General features: G+C 45.3%; 1 protein-coding gene across 1 annotated transcript in view; it reads right to left on the bottom strand.

The window, feature by feature from the left end:
* Positions 1–632: 632 nt before the first annotated feature.
* Positions 633–25,930, bottom strand: part of LOC127581445 (TNF receptor-associated factor 4-like) — a 99,390-nt gene continuing 74,092 nt past the window's right edge. The window contains exons 3-7 of the mRNA XM_052035870.1: positions 12,743–12,847; positions 11,402–11,563; positions 7,474–7,635; positions 5,964–6,119; positions 633–3,187 (exon numbers count right to left, since the gene is read on the bottom strand). Of these exons, the coding sequence (XP_051891830.1) occupies positions 2,555–3,187; positions 5,964–6,119; positions 7,474–7,635; positions 11,402–11,563; positions 12,743–12,847 (1,218 nt within the window). The 3' untranslated portion in view covers positions 633–2,554. The remainder of the gene's footprint in view (positions 3,188–5,963; positions 6,120–7,473; positions 7,636–11,401; positions 11,564–12,742; positions 12,848–25,930) is intronic.

Raw genomic sequence — 25,930 nt, 5'->3', positions numbered from 1 at the left:
TTGAGCAGTATGCATTCAAGAGCAATAATGCTGGCAGAGAGGAATCTGTTTAGTAGTGGTACTACTGGTTGCTGACCTGAGAGCCCAATACATCATGTGAAAGACAAGCTTGGTAATAATGGCAATACTGTCCCAGAGTTGCCAACACTGACTATTGGGGCATGTATACAAATTTGGTGGGTCATACACTGGTGGCCATCAAGGTAACCCTCACCATGCTAAATCCCACTCCAAAGTGAATAAACTAAACTGGGGAGTACGACATTCTCAAGGTGCTGTATCAATCACAGATGAGATATTAAACCAAGGCCTCATGTGTTCTCTCAGGCGGACAAAAATAATCCCACAGCCCATACTAACAGCAAATGAGGGGAGTTACCATAGATGTCCTGGCCAATATTTACCCTGCAATCAAATAACTAAGCTGATCACCTTGCTGTTTATGGGAACCTTATGTGCACAAATTACAACAGTTCTAATACTTTATGGCTTGTGAGCTATTTTTGGCAATGTCCCGAGGTGATGAATTATATAACTGCCAGTTAATTATGATGAGCGTTTGCTTTCCCCCAAACCCAAATGCAGTTGAATAAAGGACACCCATCAAAAATGAGAACCAAAACAAAGCTTTTGTATGAATACACGTTTTATTTTGAAAAAGACGAACATACAGGCAATCATCTCTTATTCTGGCTTTCAAGCATATCTACCTCAATGATCAACAACAGAGCTAAAAAATAAATAGATTTAGAAGGGAAATCATACATGGGAGTCTTGGAAAGCAGAAGGCAACTCCAAAATTTTTCAAATGGATTTAAGTAACCTACAAAATGGAATTACATTAACATGCCATTGAGATTTTTTCCAGCCTCTTCATTATTGTTTATTACAAAAGCACTCTTGAGTCTCTATCCTACTACAAAAAACGGTTAAAGTCCTAGATGTAATTTCATTTAAAATATTCAGCTTTAGAAAAAATTTTCAGTTTTCAAAATCGGTGAATGTGGACACTGACATAAAAACAGTTTGCACCTGATATTGTTTGCACTTAGCAAAAGATACCAACTTCCGTGAGGGAGCACAAGGGGAGAGGAGAAGTGAAAAGAATGGCAGAAAGAGAGAAATTAAAAAAGAAACAAACTTCTTTTTAACTTCTAATATTACTGTTTTATATATTAGTAGCTTTAACTATTCACATCTTTGAATGTGGGCATTTACTTATTGCACATGCCTTAGTTTATTAAAAAAAATTTTAAATGGGCATTTCTCAACAATCAGCCAAAGTCAAATAACAATATAAACTAGGCTGTATTCTTCCTGTGCACTAAATGTCACTCCTCATGTTCCAAAGTAACACTGGGATGTAAATAAAGGTCTCTCCTACCCTCTCCCTCAGAATGTTTCTTTTGCTCTTTTAAATGGCTGCCTGAAAGCTGGCTGCAAGTAGCTCCCGTGTTAATTTGTTAATTTATGCAACGGAGTAAGTCAGCACTCTTTACCACATGCAACCCCCAACCAACACCACCACTCCCCAAAGTCAGTGGATTACACACTTGTTAATCTTGCTGACCACATGGCTGTGAGTGGCTGAGATTTATGCACACAGCTTAAATTCATTTGACAAAGCAAAATGGGAGAAGTTACTATAGTTTGTATTTCACCTGCTTTTTAAATAGATTGAGTAAACTGACTGTGTTTGCTGTCAAGTGGAGTTTGCTGTGAATCCTACAACCCACCCACCGGCACACTCACTGGCTGGCATGGCATTGTGAGTAGCTATTCTGAAAACGTTTAACATGGCTAATACTGAAGGCTGGCTTATGTGTGATCACCTGAGAAGCCAACTTTCAGCAGCTTAAAATTACAGTACACAAGATGATTCTTCCTTCTGACAAACAAACAAACACACAAACACTTTTGGCAGCACCAAAGACCAGCCTGGAGTTGAACCCCTTTGCATTACTGACCATCACTTGATAAAATTTTTGTACCCTTGCCCCTTAATGGACACTGTTATAGTGCCTTTGATCTCCATTAAACATGTCTGTGGACAAAGTTAAAAGCTTGCCTGAAGGAAAATATTTCCGTCCACATCTTCAGACTCCTTCCTCCAGTCCTCCACTGACTGGACTTGTTTTCAGAGTGACCCTTCAGAGTGGGAATATATATCAGACTGAGTACCTTCTCACAACATTTTGGACTGGCATGCTCTCAAGTGAGAGGATCAAGACTGCTCCAAATGTGAGCACAAATTATGAAATAATGGCAAATCAAAACAAGACATACAGTTTCTTCTTTTTTAAAAAAAAAGCCACACGGTGGAGGTATTCTTTGTCTCCCTGAAGTGGGCAGACTCACTGTTCGAGTACCATGCCAACTTTCGCACATACAGTAGCAACGTTCGTAGTGCACAGAGAAATCCCAAATCTACCTCAGAAATTTTGGTTCTCGAGCAAATTGTTTGTATCACAATATACACATAATGCGTGTATATAACAAGGAAAGCTTTTAATGTTAAAGGAGGTGTATTGGTCCCTTTCCTTCTGGCCGGTATTCAGGCTATAATCTTCTGAGGGATCTCCACCGAAGCTCTGATGAAGATTGAATTGTCCCTGATGTAATTCCTCTTCTTGATCTCCTCATGAGAAATGAACTTGGGATATCCGAAGCCAAGACTGCTTTCATCCATGGAGTTCCTGGAGTTCAGAGGCTTCTGGAAGTTCTTCCAGTTGGGGTCAGGGGTGAAGGTTTCAGTGATGTGCTGCGGTTTTGACAGAGATGGGTCACTCTGGTCCATAATGGAGAAGGTCACCTTGTAGGAGAAGGGCCACTCCAGTAGGTTGTCGTACTCACCCGGAAGGACGCGGATGTAGACCGATAAGTGGGTCCCCTCCCCACTTCCGTTGCCGTTAAGGAACGCTGACACTTGCAGCTTGTAGCCATAGCGATGGGTGTAAAACGGAGGGCTGAAGAACTCGTAGTTGTTCCGGAGTTTGGCCTCTTGCATCTTGCGCACGTAGTCGGCTATTTTCCAAATCAGGACACCGTCACTGCCGACCGAGAGCTCCTCCACCTCCCTCCGCAGCTCGAGGATATCCTGACGCTGACGGCTGACCAGGCTGCACATGATGTTCAGGTGCACTTTCATGCTTTCATCAATGTGTCTGCTCATTGCAATCTTGTGGCACTAGGTGGAAAACACACAAAGACCAATTAGCCTTGATGACCCCAGGAATGAAAGGCTTAATGATTGAAGAGCATTTGATGTCTCTGGGCCTGTACTAGATGGAGTTCAGAAGGATGAGGGGGGAACCTCACTGAAACCTACCAAATACTGAAAGGTCTGGACAGACTGGATGTGGAGAGGATGTTTCCAGTAGTAGGAGCGTCTAGGATCTGAGGGCACAGCCTCAGAATAAAGGAACGTCCCTTTAAAACTGCAATGAGGAGGAATTTCTTCAGCCAGAGGGTGGTGAATCTGTGGAATTCGTGGCCACACAGGGCTGTGGAGGCCAAGTCACTGGGTGCACTCAAGGCAGAGATTGATAGGTTATCGATTGGAAAGGGGGTTAAGGGTTACAGGGAGAAGGTTGGAGAATAGGTTTGAAAAAAAAATCAGCCAAAGCTGAATGGCAGAGCAGACTCATTGGGCCTAATGGCCTAATTCTGCTCCTATATCTTATGGTCTTATATTAGCCATAACTTGCAGATCATCTTTCAGTCACAAAAAAAGGTCTTTCCTGTAAAAAGTGACAGCGCTTTTGATTAAAGGCATTGTCAACTTGGGCCAGGAGATCTCCATTGACTCTGTGCTCAGTCCTAGGATGAGGTTTCTCTGGTACTTCCGTCAAGTGCTCACTCTTTACAGGTAAACCTGGACAGGGAGTGTTTGACCACAGGGATGGGGGCTGCTGTAGAGTCAGGCGGAAGGGCAGGAGAGATGCAATCACAGCAAAGCTCAGTTCTGCTCGACACTGTTTTCCACAGGGCAGGTGAGGCAGCAGGACAACTGACACACACATTGTAATGTGTTCATTGTTCAGCTTCCCCCCCTCCCCCCCATCAACTTTAAACTGTACTTTATGAAGATAAGTTATCAAATTTTCCTTTTTGTGAACTTTGACAACCCTATTACACACTCCGCTGATTGCATGTCATGTACAGCTGAGTAGTGCTTACAAAATCTCCACCAAATAAATCAATGGTTTCGGAGGGAATAACCTTGCTGTGTCATCGCCCAGAGTCAGAGCAGCAACTGATGAACATATTGTAAAAGGTAAGTGTTCTTGTGACAAAATGTATGCAAAAGGAAGGAACTTTAAGAGTAAGGGAACAATTGTTACAATACTCGGGCTGAAGTTACTTGAGGGTGGTGGTGTTGGTGGGAGAGGGGAAGGGTTTAAGGTCACACCTCAATTCAGGAGGCATTAGGGTGAGTGTAGGGTGGGCAGATGAAGCCTGTAATAGCAGCTGAGCCTCTGGCCTGTCTGATGCGGGTGGGAAGCTCCTATTCAAAACACCAAGACACACAAATGGATGTGGGTGACATTGCTTATCTCAACCCTGTCATCTTCCTGAGAGACCACTGACCACACTCCAGGCTGCAGGAACACACACTGGGGATTCAGAGACCACATGGCTGGATTGGCTATCTGTGAAGGGGCTGTTGGTAACAGACATACAAGCCAGGAAAATCCATCCTTTAAGTACACTATGTCCTTGTTTCCACTGAATTAACATCCAGGGATACGCACGCATGGTCACAACGTCTGCCCAAAGTTCCACTTGAAAACTTGTTGGAATGGCACCAAAAGAGCGGGAATGTACCCACAAGATCGGTCTGGAAGTTGGACCGGAGTTGGGGGTTTCGGAGGGCAGTCAGGGACTGGGGGTTCCGGAGGGCAGATAGGGGCCGGGGGTTCTTGAGGATGGACAGGAGCCGGCGGGGCGGGGGAGGGTTCCGGAGGGGGGACCGGAGCCGGGGGGTTCCGGAGGGCGGTCAGGGACTGGGGGTTCTGGAGGGCAGATTGGGGCCGGGGGTTCTGGAGGGCGGACAGGGGCCAGGGTATCAAGGGCGGAGTTGATCCTGGGGGTTCCAAAGTGCTTACAGGTTTCAGGTTGTTTTGACAAGCTGGAATTTACTTCCATACAGGTTGTTGTATCCACAGAAGGGTCATTACCGGCAGACTTAGTGTTGTCCCCATTTTTTTGTTATCCGTGGGAACCCCCACCTCTATTCCTCACAACTAACGAGGACGTGTGAGTTTTCAGTGCACTGGGAAAACACTGTAGGTTCAGAAGCACGAGGCACAGCACAGACTGTGAAACAGCACGATATCAAGCCCCTCGCCCCCCCCAACCCTGTGGGGCACACAACTCCTTCCTATCCACCGTTAGTAGGCCTATTATTAGCCCAAAATTACCAAGGCCTATTCCAGTCGTGTGGTTGGGTATTCTCAATGCCAAGTCAGGAGCACAGTGTCTGTGGGGCTGCGCACATGGTGCAGTGGGGAAATCAGGACGATGGGTGGGGAAATGGTGTGAAAGTCAGGGTTGGGGGGTAACAAACTGGGAAACAATTCAGTGCTGCAGCGTTAAATGCTGTGCAGCTTAACAGCAGGAAAAGAATTCAGACCGTTTATTTAAAAATGCGGGCAGTTGGATCGCTTTAACGTACTTTGGTTAATTGAAGGTTGGAGCTATCTGGTTTCAAACAAAAATTGTTCATCTCCATTTAATTATAGCAAAGCCTGTTTTCTTTTAAAATAAAACTGCCAGTCTAAAAATAGCAACTACATGTAAATCAACAAAGAACTGAAATGTGCCTGGTGACAGATATGGGAAGGGAGCTTACTATAGCGTATTAAAATCACACACACATTCCCCATGTTGAGGAAAACCTTCCGCCATGGACAGCAAAGGGTTTGAAGGCCTACAAGTGAAGGGTGGGGTGACATCCTTACCCTGTGTTTGCAGCCTGCATCCTTGAATGGACAAAGAACCATGGCTGTGTTGCAGTTGTCTTTCAGGTGGTGTGCAAGATCCTCCCGGGCAATGTTCGTCATTCCGCATTGGTTGGGACAAGCCACCGGATACCGTGGGCACTGATACTGGTGGTTCTGTTGGAGGATTCAAATCACAATTATTTTCCCCTTCCGCTAGTCCACGTAACACTGAAACAGCCTTCTCACCCCTGGCCAAAGCAGAGAGTACCCAACCATGACAACGTACCTGCTCGTCTACCTGAGACTGGCCACTCTGCATAACAAATATCATGTGGCCCTGTTTCTTTTAGCCCATCACACATTGCATGAGTGCATCATTATGTTATTGAGTCACTCAGCTTGGAAACAGGCCCTTCGGCCCAACTCATCCATGCCAACTGTGTTGCCCAGTGAGCTAGTCCCACCTGCCTGCATTTGGCCCATGGCCCTCTAAACTCCTCCTATTCATGTACTTATCTAGGTGGCTTTTAAATGTTGCTGATGTGCCCACGTCAACCACTATTTCTGGCAGCTCATTCCAAATACACACCACCCTTTGTGTGAAGAAGCTGCCCCTGACGTCCATTTTAGATATCTCGCCTCTGATCTTAAGCTTATGCCTTCTTGTTTTTAGCAGCCCCTCCCTGGGAAAATGCTTTCACCCTGTCTATGCCCCTCAATGATCTTATATACCTCTGTCCGGGTTCCCCAGGTTTCTGATCTACTGCTCTCTATTCCACGTCCCCCTCACACAAGCTTTCATTCCCTCCGAGACTGGGTACAGAGAGGCCATCACAGCCTCACTGTTCCATGTCACAGGCACGGCCTCGGGATAAAGGGACGTCCCTTTGAGATGAGGAGGAATTTCTTCAGCCAGAGGGTGGTGAATCTGTGGAATTCGTTCCCACAGAGGGCTGTGGAGGCCAAGTCATTGGGTATATTAAAGGCAGAGATTGATAGATTCTTGATTGATAAGTGGGGTGAGGGTTATGCGGAGAAGGCGGGAGAATAGGGTTGGAAAAGAAAAATCAGCCATGATTGAATGGCGGAGCAGACTCCCTGGGCTGAATGGCCTAACCCTGTTCCTACATGTTATGGTTATGGTCTTACAGTCAATATGCATGCCTATTTTTCCAGCAGGAGGCCGGAGAGGAAATCCTGGTACTTGCCCCTCACCCCATGACTCAACCAAGGCCCCACAAAATGGCTGTGACCCAGGCCAATAATCTCCATCCCAGGAGCTAAAGCTAACCAGCTCCTACAAGACTGTGCAGCCTGCTGCCCGAACTGAAATCTGCATTTCGCTCAAGGCTCGGATGGACCTGAGCCATGTTGCAGAGCACCCTCTAATTTCCGCTGGGCAACCATTAAGTGATTCCATGTGCCACAAAGGCATTAAACAACTTGGTGAAAATCCTCAGGGCCATATCAACCTCTGTAGCAATCCACCCCAGAATCCAAGCGCCAATCTTTGATCCGGCAGACCAACCTGTATGGTGTCAAACACAAACTCCTTGCCGCAGAACTTGCAGGGCTGTGTGCGTTTGGGACAGTCCGTAAGGCAATGTTGTGAGAGCAAACGCCGCATCATTCTGGCTCCGCACTTGTTTTCACAGTACACGCTCTCCTGAGGGCAAATCCCCTGGTGATTCTGTGGGACAAAGGCAAACACAAGGTCATGATTGCAAAGAGGAAACAACTAGCTTTCAGAGCCAATATTAAACCATAAGTCAGCTTAGATTCCAACCTGAACATACCAAAGTCCGAGAACTCGTCCACCTTTTGAGAGCCGAGTGATTATTGAGCTCCATATAGCCATTGCGCAGCCCAACAGATGATGGGAATGAAATAACCATTCAATTGAAGTCAGTAATTTGGGTCTTCAGCATGAAGGAAGAGGCTAAAAGAATGGCAGACCTTATCTTCAGTGAATGTGTAACTACTCACGCGGGGAAGGAAGGAATGGGATCGGCATCTTGCCTGAAGTTATGTCTGCGGAATCTCAGCAGTGACCGTGTCAGCTTTGATTCTGCTCCTCCACCCTGTCTAACTCAGCTGTCAAGATACACTACTTTTGCACAACTGGGTCCATTTTGTGAAGGAAAACCTTGGTCTTCCTTTACACTGAGCTGGAGCTTTAATGGCCAAGCCTCATAGCCTTGGTTTCACAGTTTTGAGGCATTCGCTCAACGCACACCAAACAGATAAGCCTATGAACATCTCAGGTTTTCTACACATATGATAGTTCTGAGTTATGGAATTAGAACACTTGTTTTCCAACCAGTTCATGAGCTGTGAAAAAGTACGGCTCCTATAATCTCATCTAGACACCATGCTGGTCTCTGTTATATTACATGAAGTTGAATTAGAAACGAACAACAGAGCTTGTGGGAGAATTAAGATCCAAATACACTGTGCAATTCACTGGGTTAAACGCAGGCACAGTAGTGTAGTGGTTAGTGTAACGCTCTTACAGCGCCAGCGGCCCAGGTTCAATTCCAGCCACTGTCTGTCAGGAGTTCGTACGTTCTCCCCGTGTCTGCGTGGGTTTCCTCCGGGTGCTCCGGTTTCCTCCCACATTCCAAAGGCATACGGGTTAGGGAGTTGTGGGCACGCTATGTTGGCGCCGGAAGCGTGGCAACACTTGCGGGCTGCCCCCAGAACACTCTATGCAAAAGATGCAGTTCACTGTGTGTCTTGATGTACATGCGACGAATAAAGAGATCTTATCTTATAACAGCCATGGATCCTCCCTAGGTTACAGCAGCATTCCGTTCCTGTGAACTTCTCGTAACCCGGAGAGTTCACAGGTCAGAATTGCGGCTGTGAGCCGAGTTCCCAGGAGGCAGGAGATGCCTGCAGCCCTGCAGCAGCCGGCAAATCCATCCCGCCGCTCTCCCAAACGTCCGTTCGGCTGTACTGGCTGTACACACGTCGGGTGCTCATAACCTGGGGAGGACCTGCCATATATTTCGAGGTCAGGATGGTATGTGGCTGGAAGTGAACTTGAAGGGACTGAGGTTCCCACGTGCCTGCTGCTCTTACCCTCCACAGGTGGAAGAGTTGGTGGGTCCCGGCAGCTCGAGTGAGTAACTGCAGTGGATTGTGCAGCTGGTACACACTGCAGCCAGGATGCACCAGTGATAGAGGAAATGAGTGGTTAAGGTGGCGGAGGGGGTACCAGTCACTCTCCACTTGGTGTTGATCTTCTTGACTGTTATTGGAACTGCATTCATCCAGGCAAATGGAGAGTACTCCATCTCCCTCCCGGCTGACTGAACAGGGCACAGACACATTCTGTTGTTTTAGAGTCATTGCCCATAAGTCTTCAGCATAAAAGGTCTGTTTTAGGCCAGCAAATTAAATAACCATCTCTTCTGGTCAGAGCCAAACAGATTAATATCATGCCTGGCTGCACACTAATGCTAACTCATTTATTCTACTGCTTTGCACATCCAGCAGCATTACTACCAGTAGGAACACTAGTAGGAGCACATACTGACTGTACGTGCAAGTACTGAAGTGGAAAATCCCCTTTCAAGTATAACATTTAATAGCAGAGGTTTTAAATGATTCAAAAAGCAGAAAATCAGGTTTAATTTGTTCACAATTGTACAGAGGAGGGAAGGAGCCGGATCAATGAGCCCTCTCCACTTAGCTTCTCCATGCTGACTGACTGAGGTCTGGAGACATCTGGCCCACACCTGCACCGAGAACATCTTTAGCACAGGTTAGGAAGACGTGCTCAAAGCTCAGCACCATGGGAACACCGGAATACATCTGGGCTGTGTTTACAAAGGCATAATCCATAAACTCACAGTGCAGTCAAGTGGGGAATGCAGTTAAGGATAGTTTTCAGTCAACCGAGGACTATCCAGCCCTGTCAGATAACAAACTAAACTGTGGGAAGGAACATTGTTCCACAAAGGCAAAATTGTTCAAAAGAAAAACTACAGCCTTTGAATAGTAACACTGGACACTGGAAAAATAGCTGGTACTCTTTGTGGATGCCTTGACAGTGATTGAAACATTTGGTCTTCTATTGTCTGGCTGAGACTAAAGCCCCACAGGGTTTACTGTGGATTAATCATTCCAGCACAGGGTATTTAACTAAACTCACATGGCCCCTTTCATCTGAATGGAGCATTAATCTAGATTCTCTCTCAGCCAACGGCTGTAATGTACTAAATAACCATCCCCACATACACACGAATGCTATTGTCTGTGGCTGGTTTAGAGCAACAATCTCCCAAGCACTTGCTATCAGACACATGTGGCAAGTTGGGAAGCCAGATGTGGCACCTTTCACATCTGATTTGGAACATCACCAATGGAAGAAATGATTTAAGTATTCATTCACCTACACAGGTGCACTCGAGTCTTGTCCATTTGACACAAGATGGACAAGATTCCATAAAACTCTGGTCAGACCACAGTTAGAGTATTGTGTTCATTTCTGGTCGCCTCATTATAGGAAGGACGTGGAAGCTTTAGAGATGGTGCGGAGGAGATTTACCAGGATGCTGCCTGGATTAGAGAACATGTCTCATGAGGAAAGGTTGAGCAAGCTAGGCCTTTTATCTTTGGAGAGACAGAGGATGAAAGGCAACTTGAGGGGGATAGATAAGAGTGGACAGCCAGCACCTTTTTCCCCAGCATGGCAATGGTCAATACCAGAGGACATCCATTTAAGGTGAGTGGAGGAAAGTTTAGGGGAGTAGTGTTTTTTTTAAACACACAGAGTGGTGGGAGCCTGGAACGCACTGCCAGGGGTGGTAGTAGAAACTGATACAGTAGGGACATTTAAGAGACTCTTAGATAGGCACATAGATGTAAGGAAAATGTAAGGTTATGGGATGTGTGGGAGGGAAGGGTTAGATTGATCGTGGAGCAGGTTCATATAGGTCGGTACAGTAGTGTAGCGGTTAGCATAACGCTCTTACGGCACCAGTGACCGGGGTTCAATTCCGGCCACTGTCTGTAAGGAGTTTGTATGTTCTCCCCGTGTCTATGGGGGTTTCCTCCGGGTGCTCAGGTTCCCTCCCACGCTCCAAAGACGTACGGGTTAGAAAGTTGTGGGCATGCTATGCTGGCGCCGGAAGCGTGGTGACACTTGCGGGCTGCCCCCAGAACACTCTACGCCAAAGATGTATTTCACTGTTTCGATGTACATGTGACTAATAAAGATATCTATCTAATGTTCTACATTTTAAAATAGTTAATACAAGAAACAGAATACACAAGTGCTTTACTTCCTTGGTTAGTGGGTGGCGGTCAATAGTTACTAATTAAATATACATACGTGGATGACATTTACTTGTATTAACCAGACCATCTTCTGCTATTATTAACACATGTAGCCACATGCATTACCAACCAGCAACTTCTGTCAGTCAACGCTGCAGTGGTGGGCTCACCTCATAACCTTCTCCAGTGAAGTCATTGCCACAGTATTCACATTTGACTCGACGCTTTGGGCAATCTTGCTGCAAGTGTTCCGCCAGGTCCCTTCTGCTCAGCTTGACTGTACAGCGGTTTGGGCAAGGTATCACATTGAATGGGCATGTAGCAAGGTGGGGCTGTGGAATCACAAAACAAGATCAGGAGACACTCAGCAAAAGCTCGAGTCCCTCAACAGTCTATCAGGACCCACCCACAGACAGCGGCCGGGCCAATCCTCTGAGAGAGGATTTTGATTGATTGTAGCCAGGACATTGAAACTAGTTTCGATGTCCTTATAGGGAGTAAGGGAGGTTATATATATAAAAAAACAGTCAGGCAAAATTCCTACCGAGGAATCCTACCCAGGACTCAGGGTTAGCTGTGATCTCATTACAACTGAAAATGCTTCCCATCAAATCTCACACATGTGTGTTGTCTCCATGGTCACTGTTGTATAGGATGTCCAGCAGTACTGCCCTGTAACCCAGCACAGGGACTGAGGAGGAAAAATATTAATGTTATGGGTACTGTTATTGAGAAGATATCAGCGGGACACAAGAACAATATTCTGAAATCAAAGCTACCAACAGCTTCGGGCAGCCTTGTTCTGGTTCCTACTGGACTGCCACTGGCACAGATTCCCAGCTTCAAACCCAATAACAATTCAAAGACCAGTGACGCAGCTGGTTTCACAGCTCCAGTGACCAGGTTCAATCCCGACCTCTGGTGATGTCTGTGTGGAGTTCTTCCAGTTACCACGAGGCCTTCCTCCAGATACTCTGGTTCCCACCCACACCCCACAGACGTGTGGGTTGGTAGGTTCATTGGCCGCTGTTAATTGCCTTTAGTGTGTGTAGGTGAGTGGCAGAACCTGAGGGGTGTTGATGGGAATGTGGGGGAAAATAAAATGGGATTGGTGTAAGTGGGTGCTTGATAGTCTGCACAGAGGTCCCATTTCTGTGTTGTACGACTCTATGGTTCTTTGACAAACAGAGGCAGGATTGTGGCAATGATCTGAAGTTAAAAAGAATTATCAATCATTTATGGGGCGGAGTCCAGATTTCCTCTGCAGCTAACTTGCTTTTGATTCAGATTTTCCACAACTTCAGAAAGAGGAAGATAAGATTCACAGACTCGTACTTTTCGGCAATTGATGCTTTTCTCCAAACTGGATAAGTTTTCATTGCCCAGCATCAATAACATGTGAAGCACCCAGGGAGTTTCCCAATTATAGTTCAACATCTTTTTTAAATTGTGGTGCAGTTCAATGGTGTTCTCTCTTCCAGGGTAGGGTGCGACAGTGTTGAAGGAGTTACCTGCAGCTGTTTAATCTGTCCTGTCCATCTGCAGCCTTCCTCACTGTGGATACAGCGAATGACCAGGGATAGGATCTGGGCTTCCAACTCTGGATCGGGGTAGATCTGAAAGTAACAACATGAAGCTTTAACCTCAAAGAATAAAATATCTCCTCGTGACTCAGTGAAAGGGTCGATTATTTATAATGAATTCCGCCAAAGGAAATCAGATCCAGGGAGAAAACAAAATGCAAATAATGGAGCAAGACCTCGATAAAGCATGTCTATTTCTGGAGAGACAACTGGATCACGGGACCAGACTTATTGCAGTATCCCCTCTCTCAACAGGCCAAGAGGGTAGCTTGGGTAGATGGGTGGACATAATACATCCAAATCCAAATGTTTTGTTTCCCTTACTTCAGTCTTCTGACAAACAAAGTACTTTCAATGCTGGTTTGGTTTAGTGTGTGGAATTAAAATGATATTGGAAACTGTAGTGCATTATCTAGTCGGCACACCCAGTGGTGTACCATCAGTTGTACTCTACTGTCAGAAGTGCGATCTTCCTTGTGAACAATCCAGTCTGCCTGATCTGGTGTGTTTAGAAGGCTTCAAGGGGGTATTAGAAAAGTCAAAAAATGCACTCCATGCCCTGATCAAAATTCATTACTCAGCCATCACCTCAACACACTAACAGAGCACTTCTTTCATATGCTGCTTGGGGGATTTTACAGCACAGAGACAGGCCCTTCAGCCCACTGTCTGTACCGACCTTCAATCACCCATTTACATTTACCCAGCATTGATCCCACTTTTTACACCCCCCACATTCTCATCAACTTCCCCCCCCAACCCCCCCACCAGATTCTATCTCTCACCTACAGACTGGGGTCCATTTACAGTGGCCAATTAACCTACCAACCTGCACATCTTTGGTACGTGGGAGGAAATTGGAGCATCCACATGGTCACAGGGAGAACGTGCAAACTCCGCACAGGCAGAACCGGAGGTCAGGATTGAACTATCTACGAGCCATGCCACTGTGCCGCCCTAAGCCTTCAGCATCTAGCATTCCCAGGCAAATTCCCATCCAAGTGCTAACCAGGCCCAAGTCTGCTTAGCCTCTAAGATCAGATCAGATTGGGCGTTTTCAGGCTAGTATGGCTGCAGGCAAACCACTTGTTGACAAATTGGCTGCTTGTGTATAAATACAAGTTTTCTCTTTATAATTCACAAAATAACCTTTTTAAAAAAATATGGAAGTTGGCTATGAGGAGGTGATGTCATTTCCACCAGCAACCACCCTGTAGCCGTTCAATCCTCCTCCTAAGTCTTCTGCTTAATAAATGGTTCCTTGCTGTAGACGATCCCTCAGGGTCAAACAATTGAAACCAGCGACTGCTGTTAACCTATTGAAACATCACTCTGCGCAGGTGGACAGACCACAGTGTTCACCCTCGAGCCCAACAGGCAGCTTTGATCAACAGTGACTGACAGCACAGTGGTCACCTGGGAGTAGACTCTTCTCCACCTGAAGACATTGATGCCACTATTAGCCAAGGTCAGCAGCTTTGGGAGTTCCATAGCCAAGATCAGCAAACCTGGCACAGATCGGGCAGTGACCTGAAACCTTATGAGCATTTCAGTGACAGGCTGAACCAGCTTGTGTGGGGCACTGGGAATGTAAGCTGATGACTAACCTGTTGTTTGAACTATCCAGAACACAGGTTAGTCATAGAGAGATATAGCAGGGAAGCAGGCCCTTCAGCCCACAGAGACTGTGCCAACCATCAACCACTCATTTACATTAATCCCATTTTATTCTCCCCACATTCTCAACAGCTCCGCCCCAGATTCTACCACTCACCTACACGCCAGGGGCAATTTACAGTGGCCAATTAACCGAACAACCCACACATCTTTGTGACATGGGAGGATACCACAGCACTCACTGGGAACCCAAACAGACACAGGGAGAACATGCAAGCTCCACACAGACAGCACCGGAGGTCAGGATTGAACCTGGGTCTCGAGCACTGTGAGGCAGTGGCTCTACTAGATGTGTCACTGTACCACCCAAAATTGTAACATACACTTTACTTTGCATTAAATATTATTAAAACAAACTTTGTGCATATTCTCAAAAATGTTGTCCAATAACACTCCAGTGAAGAGCTCTGGGCCAACTTATTATATTAAAAGGTGTAAAATATACGTACTGGCAGAAGTTGTTATTATACTCCAAATGGGGAGGAAAGAAGATCATGAACAGTGGAATGTTGTGGCGGGTTTGATCTGTACTTTTGCAGATACTTATTATTTTAAAATGAAGGAAACTGGCATGAAAGGTTAGAAGAAGCAGCATTCTATATAGAGCTGAAAACCAGCAACAGTACTTCAGATGTAGTGTGGATAATAGGCCACCTCACTGCTTGCTGCCTGTCTGCCTGCCCAATGGATAATTGCTTCTTCACACACACAGCCTGAACAAAACACAAAAGCAGTGCCAGTATTTCTAAATCCCCTGCCATGTGTAGTAAATGTGCAAACCATCTGTTAAATTAAGATTGGGCTTGCCTTTCGATCTTGCATGTCGTATACAACTCTAATCTCAGGCCGTGTTTTTCCTGGACTCCTACCCTTTGGAAAGAGGCTCTGTGACAAGAGTTGCTGCAATAATTATGCAGGGAACTCCAGGTGAAATCTATCTGGGAACTCCACTTCACAATGGTATGTGTGGTATTACACATCACAACTATGGAATAAGATGCCCTGTGGCATTTGTGTACATTAATCCAAACTCTGTCAATGGTTTTCTTTCAACTTGTTGACCTTATTTCTCCTCATGCTATAACTTAGTACAGTACCCTGAAAACTCTGGACAGCATTATAATCATCACATCTCTGGTGAGATAATAAAAATTCACGTGACCTCCTTGTCCCCAATGCCTCTCACTGATCACTCAATGCATCCATCGTCACCACCTCCCCTTGCTAACTGATAAGCAGAAAGACTCTTCATAGCTCATATATATGATGAACAGGATGCCTTTTCCCTTCCCTGATAATTTTATAACTAATAAAGAGTGATTTTCAAAGAAAAATTTTAATGCTTCAGTGATTTCTCCCCCCCCAGAGTTGTTGCAGCAGGAGGCTGAAATTTGAACCATGATTAGAAGTTTAATCCTGGAGAATTGACAGGCCTGTCCAGCAGCCTCATAGGAGACTGTCCTTCACTGTAACAGAGCTCGGAGCCAGAGGACAGTCAGTAATAGCTATGCACTACCATTCCAGAGCGCATGGATGGCAGCATTCCTGGAAGTGCTCGTAAGTGAGCAGACCTTGACTAATGGGGCGAAAGAGGAAACTTGAAGACTTTGTATTGACACCCATGCCCCACTTCAAGATTCTTTTTCCTTTACTTACTCCAGATCCTGAATAGTTAAATCCTGCCACAATTTACCAGTGAGCCTGTTTATGCATTATAGGGTTAATTGTGATCCAACAGCAGAGTATGTCCAGCATTCTCTTTTTGTATTACCTAAGGTCAATTGTGAATTGTGATAGAGATTGTGATTTGTCAGGCACTGTAATACAATAGAACATAGAACACAGAACAGTACAGCACAGGAACAGGGCCTTCAGCCCACAATGTCTGCTCTAAACAAAATACCGAATTAAACTAAATCTCTTCTGCCTGTATGTGATCCATATTCCTCCATTCCCTCATATTCATGTGTCTGTGTAACAGCCTCTTAAACGCCACTATTGTACCTGCTTCCACTGCTACCCTTGGCACCCCATTCCAAGCACCTATCAGTCTCTGTGCAAAAAAAAACCTGCCCCACACATTCCCTTTAAACTTTCCCCCTCTCACCTTAAATCCATGCCCTCTAGTACTTGACATTTCTATGACAATAGAAGAGTGACAATGGCAGTCACTCAGCAAAATGGTCAATGAAATAAAGAGTCTGAAGATAAGACATATGATATTTATTTACGTGTCTTTTTGCGTTACTGAGAGTGTGCTGGGGGGCAGCCCGCAAGTGTCGCCACCATAGAATGCCCACAGCTCCTAACCCATACGTCTTTGGAATGTGGGAGGAAACCAGAGCACCCGGAGGAAACCCATGCAGACACGAGGAGAACGTACAAACTCCTTACAGACAGCGGCGGCAATTGAACCCGGGTTGCGGGCGCTGTAATAGCGTTACGCTAACTGCTACACTACTGTGCCTGTCACTTCAGATTTACTCTTCAGTGAGAGTATGGGACTCGGTGGCATAATGGCTAGCTTACTGGACCAGAGGCCCACGGAGAGAACTATTGTTTCAGAGATGAGGCGAAATTCCACCCCTGCAGCTCAATAAGTTCTGGAATTTAAAGAAAAATGTTCTTGAATTCAAAGAAAGTCAGCACCACGAATGAATGTTCAGCTGATTCACTGATATCCATCAGGGAAAGAATTGTAGCCACTACGCAACCACTACCCTCCGAAATGGCTGGCAGACTGCTCAGCTCAGGGGCGATTAGGGATGGCAATAAATGCTAGCCACAAATACAGAAAAAAAACTGAACATAACTGCATTTATGAGAAAAGGAAGACAGACTGTAGCCATATTCAAGCAGACAAGATCAGTCAAAAACATACAGTTATCTGATACACCAGAGACGTGGAATATTTTAAATGCGATTCTGTGGTGCAGGTGATATCTGAGAGACTAAGTGGTCTGTCTTAACATCCTCTCTTAATTCAAAACAGCAGCACTGCCGTGATAAATGATGCATTACCTGGGCAGAAGCAAGCTCAGCGATAAAGCTGCTGGGACTGTTGCAACTCTTAGCACAAAACCCAACTCATGTTGCGGCTTTGCGATACATCTCTGAAATATTTTGCAATCATCGAAATTCTGCCCCTCTTGGTTAATCACAGAGGTCTGATCCTCGCAGCAAATCAAAAGTACAACTGAATCAGTATAAAAGCTAGGAGCCAAATGGAAACTAAGCATTGTACTGTTCAACAAGCAATGTGTCTGCGCATAATCCCCACAGACAGCAGAAATGGGCAGGAAGAGCTGGCCTGAATGAATAGTTCTAAGTAGGATTCAAAGAGAAATGGAGAAAGTTCTAAAAGGAATGAATCGGTTAATGTTATTGGAATTGGTTTATTATTGTCACATAAACCGAGATACAGTGATAAACTTAGTTTTGCATGCCATCCAAAAAGATGATTTCAAAACACAAGTACAATGAGATAGTACAAGGGAAAAGCAATTACAGAATGCAGAATACAGTGTTACAGTTACGCTACATTAGAATGATTTCCCGGTCTTGGCTCAGTATCTTTGAGCTAGGTTTGGTATCCTTACTTTGGTCAGCGAATTCTGATTAAGGAGGAGCTCTCTCCACTTGGTCAGGAATACCCAACTTGTACACAAAGCAACTTGAACACTTCGATCCAAATTACTTAATAACTGCAGTGGGCTGGGGTAGAAGTATCCAGATAGAACATAATTGTCTTTCTGAGGCTCATGCATTCCCCAGTCCCATATTATTGCTGGGTTCCCATGGTTATGGATGAAATAAAGTCAGTCGGATTTCACCTCAGTATTTGATAGCTCAAGAGTTCAAGGCCAACTGACTGGTGATCTGAATGAAATCCCAGCACTCCAAACCCAAGGAGATCCGCTCCCTCCAGCTCCAGCTTCAAGCAGTGTCGGAATGGGAGTTTTCTCCAATTACACTCTGTCTCGCCATCACTTTATTCAACAGAGTCAAGCTCCTGAGTACTGGTTGGCACCTTCAATTTACTACCCTGTAGTGCAGCCTAAGTGCCTGCACTGAATCATTAGCAAGTTGTTCCAACATTAGCAAGTTGGCAAGATATAATGCAGTCATCTAACCAGGCATTTCACCCAGCAGGGAGCTGGGATGCTTCCTGGCATCATTAAAGCTGAGTTTATTTCAAAGGGCTACACAGAGAATTTCTAACAAAGATAAGCTAAGGGGAGGGGGGGGGGGGGGAAAGGAGGATGGGGAAAGAGGTGGGAATGAGCTCCCTTTCTGAATCCAGACACACGGCAAGCCTGACATCTTCATCTTGCATTGTGAACTCTTGACAAGTAATTAATTCTTCTCTGAACATGTTTTGGGATAAACAGATTGGAGGTGAAGGAGCCAAACAGAAATTGAAACCCTCACGGTTTGAAAAGGCGTCATTGGTGGAGGGAGCAGCTTGGTGTTTGGCTGCAGGCCCACTGGGGGTGGGGGAGCCTTCCCAACAAGAAGATGCATCCACTCCATGAGCCTCAGCCACATGGTGCCTGCTGCTCATTAATAAGCAGCGTTACATTTGAGTACAGTCTTCTACTGATCGTCACAGAGAGCAAGAGCACTGCCACACAGTACGGGGCTTGGGGCCACTGAATGATGGGGCTAAGGGAGATCGAATGGTATTCAGTGGGAGGAGAAGAGAACAGGAAGCACTTCACCTCGGCTGCCCCTCCCAGCCAGACCCAAACTGTTGAGGTAATACTAAGAACCTAAGATGTACAGCCTCGTAATGGGTCATTTAGTTCAACGGGTCTGTATCCCCTGTTCAACGTAACCCCTCCAGTAGTACCTTATTGTCTACCTGCACTGCATTTTCTCTGTAACTGTAACACTATATTCTGCATTCTGTTATTGCCTTTCCCTTTGTACTGACTCGATGTACTTATGCATTGAATTGATCAGTATAGATGGCCTGCAAAACTAAGTTTTCCATGGTATCTCAGTACATGTGACAATAATAAACCAATTACTAATTAGTTCTCTCTTCTACAGCCCTAACGAAAGGTCATTGACCCAAGAGAGAATAATTCCATTTCTCTCTCCCCAAATGCTGTCACATTCCCGGCCTACAGAATATTTCCAGCATTTTCTGAGTTTATTTCAGACTTCCAGTATCTGCAGTATTTGGTCTTACAAAAGTTACCATAATGAACCCACGAACACACATGGGGAGTGCTGTGCCAGAATCTGGCGTTCCGATTCATATCGAACAGTGTCTCGGCCCATCCGGAGAACCACCGTTGGTTTGCTTGCACTGAAATACCAAGTGACATGCAGCAGGAGGATGAAGGTTCAGGAAGATTAACTCCAGGCCCCTCACACCTGTACTTGTTCTAAATAGCCTTTAGTCCAATCCTTCAAGGAACACAATGTGACTCTTTCTAACTCTGAATGATTACATAGGCCAAGGGGGAAATAGAAGGAACAGTGAAAGGGAATTAAGGAAGGAACACTGTATTTAATTTAGATGGAAAAATACCATTAAGCCAACATCTGACAATAAATAAAGCTCTCTTATGGTTTAGTTTGCTTCCCTAGCCATCATTGGCATCAGTTCAACCGCAGGAGGTCATTACCACAAAGAGTTACAGAAGCCGACTCTCCAGGCAGTTACCATGAAACAGAGGCAGAATTGTACTAATCTGCTTGATGTGAAAGGGAGGGAAGATGATCCGCTGCTTCCTCCTTTGTACAATTCACTTTCAGCATGAAAGTGCCTCCTAACAGCAGCACCAGAACTTGGGTCACTTGCTCACTCACTTGGAAAGCAAGGGCCTGACCAGGGAAAGCTGCAAAAACAAAACCGACTCAGAACCTTGACCACTTCTTTAAATAAAGCCGTCTGTTATTTAAGAGTTAAGGAGAGAGCTGCTCTCACTCACTGTGGAGCTCTGTCAGAATGAACACTTGGAATCTGAAAAGGGCCGCTGGCAATGGGAAAAGTTTTATTTATACTCCATTCTAAAGAGACATGATGGCTTTATTTATACTGTTTGTGGTAGGTTCCTGCATTGCATGCTTATTCGATTTTGGACACTGATGGAGGATTAGTTTCTTGCCTAAACATCCACTACTCACAATGCACCTTTTGATGCATCCAGTTGCATTGAATGAATGTGGGTCTGATCAGCATTGGATTGGTAGAATGCAGGACTGTTCTGTGTTTTAGTGCATCAAATTTAGGTGCAATCCAATTTCCAGCTGTACGATGTTCATGGGGATGTTAACGGCTGAATGGGTTTGCAGGTGAGGTGGTTAAAGAAAAAAATCACTGAATGTTGGGAGTCTTCACTCAGGAGCAACAAGCACAGAACCCACTCGGATGAGCGCGGAAATTTGATGATGAGATGATACCTTTATTAGTCACATGTACATCAAAACACACAGTGAAATACATTTTTTGCATCGAGTGTTCTGGGGCAGCCCACAGTATCGCCACGCTTCCGGCGCCAACATAGCATGCCCACAACTTCCTAACCTGTACGTCTTTGGAACGTGGGAGAAAACCGGAGCACCCGGAGGAAACCCATGCAGACACGGGGAGAACGTACAAACTCCTTACAGACAGCGGCCGGAATTGAACCCAAGGTCGCTGGCGCTGTAAAGCATCACGCTAACTGCTACACCACCGTGCCTGCCCATTCAGGGCAAAAGCCCAGGTAAAATCATTCACTTGAGTTTGATCGATTTTTAAATTCAGAAAGGCCAGAGGCTGGCAAATTTTACCAGATTGCAGATCAGGATAATGGGAAATCTGGAAAGAGCTGGCATAGACTCAATGGGCCAAATGGTCTCCTACTATGTTTAAAGAGAAATACAAATGCCCAGCAGCCTTGTCTTGAGGAGCTGCCAGTCTCACTTGTGTCATCTAATGGAGGAGAGGTCTTGTATCTTTCTTCCCTTCAGTTGTCTCTCAGCACAAGAGGATGTTGGTTTAAGTCCCTTTTTGTTTGCTTTACACAGGATTCCAGCACTGGAATCCAGATGATCAATGACCACATCCTCCCATCACCTGGCGCCAAGTTGTTATCCTACTTGTGGGATCCTGCTGTACACAACAGGACAGTTGTTTAACAAACCACAGTTGCAGTTCATCAGGCCCGACACGCTGAGCGATACATTCTGGGGAGGTTTCTCTAATTGCATGGCCAGGCAGTCAGAAGTAACAGTAACTACGGTTACGGTTTACCCTCTTCACTGAGCAGCAGCCTGAGAAGAAAGGAGAACCTGGGCACTTCCGTGCAGTGCTGAGAAGGCGCTTCCTGCTTGAGGTGACATCCTTCAGTCAGGACGTTGACCCAGCATCCCCTCCACCCTCCCAAGGTGCCATCAATGAGAAGTTCCCATTGACTCCTCCACCAACGTCACCAAAAACAAGGCTAACGGGTCAGATTTCTCGTAGCTGTTCACGGGCTCCTGGTGTGCCTCATGTCCCCTGTGTGGTAAATGGATCAAGCCACGGACATTCTGGTCTTGTACCAGTTGGGATATTTGTGTGTGGGTGCCCAGGTGTGTGCGTCTGTCTGCCTCCATGCTTGTCTGTCCATCTGTCTATTCCTCCCTGTCTGCAGTGCATTGGATAGAAGGGAGTTCTGGGGGGGGTGGAAAAACTGGGATCAACAGCCCAAGGCAATCTTTGACATGGACAGCAGCTGCCACTAAATGACCTTCCACACTCGGCTGACTGACCGGCAAGTTTGGAAAAGCCTGGAGTGGAGAAATGGGTAAAATTGGCTTCCTTTGCACTGCTCCAAACCTTGCAGAACAACTTTGTTACAACATGGTCTCCGAATAATTTGCAGACTAACACAGGCCCTGCTCATATCTGCTGCCACAGGAATAAGAGGAGAATTCATTCAATCGCTTTTGTTTAATTTCTAACCGTTCCTATCAGAAGAATAAGCAGACGTTTCCTTTCTGCACAAATCAGTCTTTGTGTACAGAGTGCTGGAAATGAATACCAAAACTCAGCATGTTCACCAGAGATCTGAAATGGAAGGTCAGTCCCATCATTCATGCTCAGAGATTCTTTGCCTTCAGCTCATTTTCCTTGCAATCTGTGGCTCGGTGGCAACTTGCTGCCGCAGCAGTTTTCTCAACTCGGTGACCCAAGAGCATTTACCGAAAGCGATTGTGGTTTTTCCTGTTGAAATGTATCAGAAATCAACAGAAACACGATTGTCCCCAGTGGCTGAAGAGGAACCAAGACATGCACTCAGGGCCAGGAGGGGAAGTGTGGGGAAAGGTTGTGTTTGATGTAAAAACAAAGCAGAAACAAAACCCATCTCATTCATCCTGTGTCGCCACAGAACGGACACTGGCAAGAGCATGAAAATGACACGAGTGGCCTTCATGCATCGGCACACATTCCTGACGGTTCAGTGACTTAAACATGGAAAACAATGGTCCTGACTATTTTTCTTTTCCTTCCCACCCCCACCTCTTCTGAATACTACAACTCGCAAGAAACTGCCGAGAGTTGTGGACACAGCTCAGCACATCACGGAAACCAGCGTCCCCTTCATGGACTCTGTCTACACTTCTTGTTGCCTCGGTAAAGCATCCAGCATAATCAAAGACCCCACACACCCCCGGACATTCTCTCTTCTCCCCTCTCCCATTAGGCAGAATTCTCTCCTCTTCCATCAGGTAGAAGATACAGGAGCACGTACCACCAGGCTTAAGGACAGCTTCTACCCCACTGTGATAAGACTATTGAACAGTTCCCTTATACGATGAGATGGACTCTGACCCCACAATCTACCTTGTTGTGACCTTGCAACTTATTGCACTGCACTTTCTCTGTAGCTGTGACACTTTACTCTGTACTGTTATTGTTTTTATCTGTACTACCTCAATGCACTCTGTACTAACTCAATGTAACTGCACTGTGTAATGAATTGACCTGTACGATCGGTATGCAAGACAAGTTTTTCACTGTACCTCGGTACAAGTGACAATAATAAACTAATTCCAATACAATAAGATGGACCCTTGACCTCACAATCTACCTCGATGTGACCTTGCACCTTATTGTCTACCTGCACTGCACTTTCTATGTAGCTGTTACACTTTATTCTGCATTCTGTTATTGTTTTACCTTGTACTACCTCAATGCACTGTGTAATGAATTGATCTGTATGAACGGTATGCGCAACAAGTTTTTCACCGACAATAATAATAAACCAAATCAAAACCAATTCCTGCGGACAACAGCAGCCCATAGGAATTTTGCCCAAAAACTACCCTTCATTTTGCCACTGCCTATCGGTTTTATTTGCAGAGTCATGGAGCACCGTACTGCTGAAGGGGAAGTGCTGAGACAGAGCTGCTCTCCTGGTTTCAGGTGGAATGTTAAACCCAAGCTCTTTATGCACCTAGAAAGGTGTGAAGGATCCCATGGCCCTTTTTACAAAGAAGGGTAAAGCATTTCCTGTCATGTCCCAGTCAAAATTTGTCCCTTAATCCAACAGAACAAATTATCATGAGAGGCATCAACAGGGTGAACACACACAGTCTTTTTCCCAGGAGGGGTTTAAGAGGGATATGAGCCAAATGCGGGCAAATAGGACTAGCTAGGTGGGCATCATGGTTGGCATGGATGAGTTGGGCCACAGGGCCTTTTTCCATGTGGTATTACTCCATGACTCTGTGGTTACAGTCACAATTTCTTTTATGGGAGCTTGCTGTACGAAGTTTGGCCTGCATCTAATCGTGATTACAGTTCAAAAGTATTTCATTGGCTGCAAAGGGCTTTGTGACCTCCTAATGGAGGTGTCCAAGGCCCTCTACAAGGCTTTCTCTGACCTCCTCACCAGAAATGATTCCAACGAAAGATTAACGCTCTTGCTTCCCTTTCTAAGGGATGTCGCTTGCAATGTTTTCTGTTTTCAGTTACGCATTTTCAGCATCACCATTATTTGGTTTCGGTGTCTGTATTCAGGCAAGTTTGCCTCGGTTGAGAGATCAACAGTTCCGCGTTATATCCCCAGCAAACAGTGACACATGGAAGGTGTAAGCATTATATTGTGTGCAATTCTGGCTGCCCCATTACAGGAAGGATGTGGAGGCTTTGGAGAAGGTGCTGAAGAGGTTTACGAGGATGCTGCCTGGATTAGAAGATATGAGCTATAAGGAGAGGTTGGACAAACTTGGGTTGTTTTCTCTGGGGCATCAGAGGCTGGGGGGAGACCTGATAGAAATCTACAAAATTATGAGAGGCCTAAATAGGGTAGACAGTCAGATTCTTTTTCCCCAGGGTAGAAATGTCAAATACCAGAGGACATACACTTAAGACGTGAGGGGGAAAGTTTAAAGGGTAGGTGCCTGGAACAGGCTGCCAGGGGTGGTGGTGGAAGCAGATACAATAGTGGCATTTAAGAAGCTTTTAGATAGACACATGAATATGCACGGATATGGGTCATGTACAAACAGAAGAGATTTAGTTTAATTTGGCATTGTGTTTGGTGCAGAATTCATGGGCTGAAAGGCTTGTTTCTGTTCTGTACTGTTATATGTTCTATGTTTTATTTGTACCAGGAATGGAACTGATAGATCTCATCTGTCTGTAAGGATCCACCCAGTGAGAACATCAGACCCTGGTTGCCTGCACTGCCAGGGATTCAGGAACCCACTGCTCCAGAGGGCAGGAAGGAAATATAAAAAATGTCCATCTCCTCGACACTTCAAAGCTAATGAAAATTAGAATTGACACAGCAGGGGACAGTAAGACTTATAGTCTGGACAATAAAGGGCCACGGTTTTTCTTAATAAAAAAAATTCAAACCAGAGAGGATTACAGTCTAAAAATAACTTCTAATGTCTGTGGAAATGAAACTACATCTAATATCAAGATATTGATGAAGTGCAGTAGAGCAAAAAGAGAGAACATCTGCATTAAAAGGACAAAGAGAATGAGAGAGAGAGAGAGAGAGAGAGAGGTGCATTTCCCACTGTCTCAGCTTGCACCAGGATTTCACTGTCAGCTCAGAGGGGAGAGAGGAAGCAATAAAGTGTATTCAAGCGCCTATTGACAAATAGTGACATTCTTTGTGCCAATTCCTCAATCTACCAATTGAATGAAAGAAAAGCGATTTCAATTGTGGATCATTTTGGCAGAAAACACTGGGTGAATGCAGGCAACTTAGTGAGCTTAGAATAAACACCCTCTTCAATCCTCGCAAAACCACAGACAAATGGTCATTTCTGCAGCCAAATGAATCTTTCGAGAGAGAAAAGAGAAAAACTAAGCTTGGCTCTTTAGCCAAGAGTCAGATGCAATTTACTGAATTTGTAGCAAATTGAATATAAAACAAACAGTGGGACATTGTTAAGAGGGTGACTGTTGGAAAGCTTCTCCACAACTGCCATTGTATA

The sequence above is a fragment of the Pristis pectinata genome, chromosome 21 (assembly GCF_009764475.1).
Source record: "Pristis pectinata isolate sPriPec2 chromosome 21, sPriPec2.1.pri, whole genome shotgun sequence".
NCBI lineage: Eukaryota > Metazoa > Chordata > Chondrichthyes > Rhinopristiformes > Pristidae > Pristis > Pristis pectinata.
The sequence above is the reverse complement of the archived record's forward strand: the minus strand, read 5'-3'. Positions and strand labels throughout refer to the sequence as shown.